At 36.5% G+C, this 5118-nt stretch overlaps 1 protein-coding gene across 1 annotated transcript; it reads right to left on the reverse strand.

Moving 5' to 3' along the window:
• Window positions 1-1053: 1053 nt before the first annotated feature.
• LOC114384166 (protein prune homolog 2-like) lies at window positions 1054-4703 on the reverse strand. The gene is made up of 5 exons (XM_028343825.1): window positions 3808-4703; window positions 2818-3662; window positions 2219-2629; window positions 1683-1916; window positions 1054-1596 (listed from the first exon to the last, which is right to left on the reverse strand). Exons 1-5 carry the CDS (start codon window positions 4700-4702, stop codon window positions 1054-1056), a joined length of 2928 nt encoding a protein of 975 aa, XP_028199626.1. The 5' UTR covers window position 4703.
• Window positions 4704-5118: the final 415 nt, after the last annotated feature.

Consider the following 5118-nt stretch of genomic DNA (forward strand, 5'->3'; position numbering starts at 1 on the left):
ATAAGTTTTATCTAGTAAAATAGAATCTTTCAATTTGCATTTAAATCACCTAAACCTTAGTGGTAAAAATTTAATTCCCACTATGCATTAAATGTGGACCTTATCTTTTGGCTTGAAACTCTATAAAAATTTCTCCCTTATCAAATGTCCCCTACAAGAAATGTTTTAATGACAATATATAGAGTATTAGACAATGTAACAACAAAAAAAAAGAACTTAAAGGATATAACTTTTTTTTATACATAAGAATTATATTGGAAAGATATGTTTATAGGGTGTTACATTATCACTTAACTAACTACAAAGACTCCAAACAAAAGTTTTGATATGTGAGGGGTTTAATGCAATGGAAAAAATTTTAGGAATATAAAGCAAAAATTGATCATTTAACATAAATCTAAAACATATTTTAGTCAAATTGAACAAATAAAATAAGATAATGAAAAAAAAAGGTCATTTGGCCAACATATTTTAGCCAAGAAAGAAATAAAAATAAATGAATAACCCTTAGGAGCCGGACAAAATGATGATGGTAACTTGAGTTTGATATATAACATGGGGTATAAGAGGTACAAGGGACCTTCTGTATTATGTACATCTGTATTATGTACATTGTGTACATAATACAGAGTATGTGCAGTGTGACTAATATAATAATATTATAAACATCTACGGAACCATGGACCGCATCCATGCACAAAAATTGGTTAATCTATATGCAGCTCTATGTTAATCTTCTCATTATGGCAAGTTCAAACTCCATATCAATAACTAATGGAGCTTCACTTTCTTTATTCAAACCAATTTTCAGGTGTGCAACACCAAACAATATCAGGGCTTAACACTTGCCAAGGTGCACTACTTGAGAATCCTCTACCAGGCCCTCATTTGCTTCTTTTCAAGTAATCATTGATTCAGTGACCCTTGGTTGGCAAGTCCTCATTGCCATCACCACAACTTGCTTGTTCAACAAATTATGTTGACTCTTGTTGGAAACATCCTACTTCTTTTGAGGTATCATTTGGTTTATATGGCTTTGGTGCACTAACTTGCTCAAGTTGGAGTCCTTTCTTCAGGATATTTCATGTGTGCTGTGTTTATTACCTGATCACTTTCTGCTGCAGGTTCAGTTATAACCATGGTTTCATTCTTGTTCAATTCCTGGTCAGTGGCTTCATTCTTGTTCATCTTGTTACATTCTCCTTCTGTGTCTGCAGAATTGGTTACTTCAGTGGCAATTGGAAGTGGAGATTCTTTAGAGATGTCACCTTTATCCAACTTTTCCTTCACCATATGATCTTCAACCACCTGCTTTGACTCACTTTGCAAATAATTCACTTCTTCTGAACTATGCTTTGGCTTGTCTGTTTCTTTCAACTTGTCACTTTCTCCTGCTGACAAACTTGTTGAGAGTATGGCTTCATTCCCACTGCGGTTTCTTTCAAAATCTTCATCAGAACTTGTGTCTGTTGTTTCAGCATTGATACTTGATTCTGTGGTTGCCTCTTGTCTCACTGATGCTTCAGAACTTTCTTCATCCTCTTCCTCTCCTTGGCTTTCTAAGGATGATTCTAGTATTAGAGAAATCAATGGCACCTGTTCAGTTTCACAAGAAAGAGTTAAATTGTATGTGTATTGGCTAATATACCAAAATATATCAAGTTTAAAGATTCAAATTTTACATTGTCATCAAATCTTTCTCTTGATTCCTCACTTATATCCACTGAAGCTATCATCTCTGCTTGTCTATGGGGTTCTGCTGAAGCATCTGGTATAATTAGGGGAGCAAGTTTGTCTCCACTGTTCTTATCATTCTTTGACTTATTTTCTTCTCCTTTGTTACAAACTCCTGAATCATCCATCTTGCTAGACATATTTGATTCCTGAATGTAATTCTCCAGTGGAAAATTCTGCCCCTATTCAATGTCACAAATAGCAAGCTACTTAAGACTTGGAACTCTTCAAGTTAAAGGAAAACCAAGTTGCAAGCATGTTCAAATAACGACGTGATTTTTGTGTGCCAAATATATAAACATTAAAAAGATTTGAAGTAAAACAATCGCATAAAACCTTGGCTTTATGACTTGATCATATTGTACCAAAGCTTTTAGGCACAACACCACCATGTCCCCCCACTTATATTAAAGCTACAATATGTCAATGACTAACAATTTTTTAAATATATGAAGAGGAAATAACAAATTTCAACAACCCACACCTGAGGATGACTCAAGTCACTGTTATGTGATTCAACATTTGGATCATCCATGGAAGGCTGAATATTTTGAGGGATGGAGTCAGGTGGACCTTCACCATTTAATGTTCCTTGTGACACATCCTGCATGTTAGATTGCTGAACATCTTGGTGTGTCTCTGGATTGAAACCTGACGAGGGAACTTGGTTAGCTATGGTCTTCTGTGTTATTGACAATACAGACCTGGGTGAAGATGAAGAACTTGAGTTGATTGAGACTCCATCAGTTACTTCTTGTTGCATAACTGAATGTGATGCAGCAGGTTCTTCATTTCCTCTTGATTTATGTGTGTTATCTTGCTCAGAGGCTGCTAAGTTGTTCCCATTATTGATAACTTGTGCCTTACATGAATTCTCTGAGAGGTTGAACAATTCCTGTTAAACATCATTTTTTTTATATAAAATGAGTCAAATGACAAGCAAAAAAAGGAACTCTTGCCCCACTTATTACCTATCATGGAAGTTAGCAAGTCAAATAAGTAATATATGTTCGTTGTTTGGAACAACCAATTTAAATGATTAACAACCCAACCATACTATAGAGTAGCACCAAATTGACTCACCCCTGGTTTTTTTGAATGCCTATCATGAGGTAAATGACTATCACGTGTGTCCATCAACCGCATCAATTGCTTCCAACGTTCTGACACAACTGAAGAATGAGAATTTTGGGGTGCACCAAAATCTTTCATATTACCAAAGATGTTATTATGGTCACTACTCATTGCATAAGTTGGAGTATCATCAGGCATGTCAGATCTTGAGGACATAGAGCTCACGTCAGCTGCATTTTCTTCATCTATGTTTTGCATAGAAAGGGGTGAAGAAATGTCTCTCCAGCTGTTTAACTCTGAAATATCTTGCTCACTTACTCTACGTACTTCTCTTGAATGAAGTGATGCTCCCCACATATCCTCACTGCCAGAAGTAACATCTTTGTCAATGTCCCCATCATATATCATGGATTCTGTATCTGTACTGGTCTCATGGTTCTCATCAACTCTCAGAGTTGGTGAACCAACTTCAGAAACCTCCACATATAAGTCAGAAGCTAAGGAGCATGAAGGGGTGTGACTGATTCGGCAACCAGTGAAGGACATAGTTTCCTTGTTAGGTGAAAGAGATTCATAGAGAGAATCATTTATTTTAGTAGCACTATTTCTTGATATTGGTAAGTTGAGGTGCCCCTCTTGAGGCTTAGGAACTCTTGCATGGTCTGACATGGACTTTGTTGCTTGAGCATTGTCCACTTCCTCACCTGTAATGTAAGCCTTTTTGTCAATTTCACATTTACCATTCTCTTCATGTGTTGTTTCCTCTCCTTCACTTGATGGAATAGAAGCTCTTGATTCTCTTTCACTGACTTCTTTGGATAATAATTGTTCAAGCTGGTCATGATTTCTTCTACCTGCATGAATGAGCAAGATGCATTCATTTTCATCACCAAATTTTACCTCAATTTCCTCTTGTGTTGCTTTTTCCATTAACTCAGAAAGGGGTGAAAAGAAGAAGTAAAAAGGATGAGGAGAAAAGAAAGTGATTATCAATATTACCTTGCAGCCTTCTGACTCTTGGATGTGCCAACCTGTGGCCTATGGCTTCAAAGTCTTCTTGTCTAGGTTCTATTAACAAACCCTTCAATTCTTGATCAAAACTATCCCCAGTGAGAATGGGTTTCTCCTCAAAAGGATCATAGGGAATATCAAATGGGCTTCTCAAAGCAGATGGGGCAGAACCAGGCATTTGCATGCCATCAATCTCCCTTGGAGAATCAAAAGGGTTGAGTCTTGAAACAAATAGTGGAGCAATTTGGCTTGGAGTAACTGATTTCATATCAATTAGACCTTTCTCAATCTGCAACTTCAATTGTTTCCTTGCTCTTCTTCTAGCTATGAGACTCTCCAACCTTTTGTGTCTCTCCAACTCACATGTCCCAAGATCCATTTCATTTTTCTGTTCATCCTCTGTCAATTCACCTTTATTGCCACCCTCTTGAACTTTTTTCTCATCCTCTTTGTTTTCTGTCCTTTTCTCTAGACCATCAGAACTAACAACATGAGTCACCAGGTTCATCGTTGAAGGTTCAGAAAACAAAACTTGCTTTATAGGAGCCTCCAAAGAACCAATCTCTTCCTTGTCAAATTTAGTCCTTCCAATCTTATTGTTGTTTCTAGGGAATTCATTGCGAAACACCGACGATAAATCCTTGGCTTTTATTTCTAAACCACCATAAACATCCAATTTCTTCCCTGTGAAATTTCTTCTTCTACTTGTTGCATTGTATGATGGACACTTATAAAGCAAACTACGTCTCTCATTCCTGATCATCTCAGGTGAAATTTTTGGTTCATCCCTTTTCTCCCCTCCCTTTTCCTCCTCATTGTTGACAATATTAAGGAGGTTTTGCTCAGAACTCCAAAAGATTCTAACAAAAATGGCAGTGCACATGAAAAATGGGGACAAGAAGACCAACACGTTATAAATAAAAGAAAGAAATATGTACAAAATGAAGAAGACTAACAAAGCACCCGAAACCAATGGATTCCTTTGCATGAAAGTGTAGCTAATCTCAAATGAAACATGAAGTACTTTTAATATACGAAGTTGAATGTCCCTTGCATTCAAACCCTTTTTTGTTTCCTTCAAAGTAGGTTCCATTCTCAAATTATAATGCTTTTCAAGGTCTTAGTTGCATGCATGCATTTGTGACAATCCCACAATGGAAAACTCATAAAGGGGACATTTTAGCCATTACCACATCAAAACAAGTCATTATAATCATCATAGTAATTATCAAATGTAAATGTGACTCTGGTGTTCTTGCTGAACAAGCCCCCCCTTGAAGAAAAAATTAAAGAAAATGT

This window comes from Glycine soja, chromosome 14 (genome assembly GCF_004193775.1).
Source record: "Glycine soja cultivar W05 chromosome 14, ASM419377v2, whole genome shotgun sequence".
Taxonomy (NCBI): domain Eukaryota; kingdom Viridiplantae; phylum Streptophyta; class Magnoliopsida; order Fabales; family Fabaceae; genus Glycine; species Glycine soja.

Bases quoted from the DNA above. Each gene is read 5' to 3' on its own strand.
- LOC114384166 (XM_028343825.1), bottom strand. From the start codon at position 4,702: ATGTGCACTGCCATTTTTGTTAGAATCTTTTGGAGTTCTGAGCAAAAC. The intron at 2,630-2,817 runs GTGAGTCAATTT...GATGTTTAACAG, and splicing joins GGCATTCAAAAAAACCAGGG to GAATTGTTCAACCTCTCAGA. The intron at 1,917-2,218 runs GTGTGGGTTGTT...GACATTGAATAG, and splicing joins GTGACTTGAGTCATCCTCAG to GGGCAGAATTTTCCACTGGA.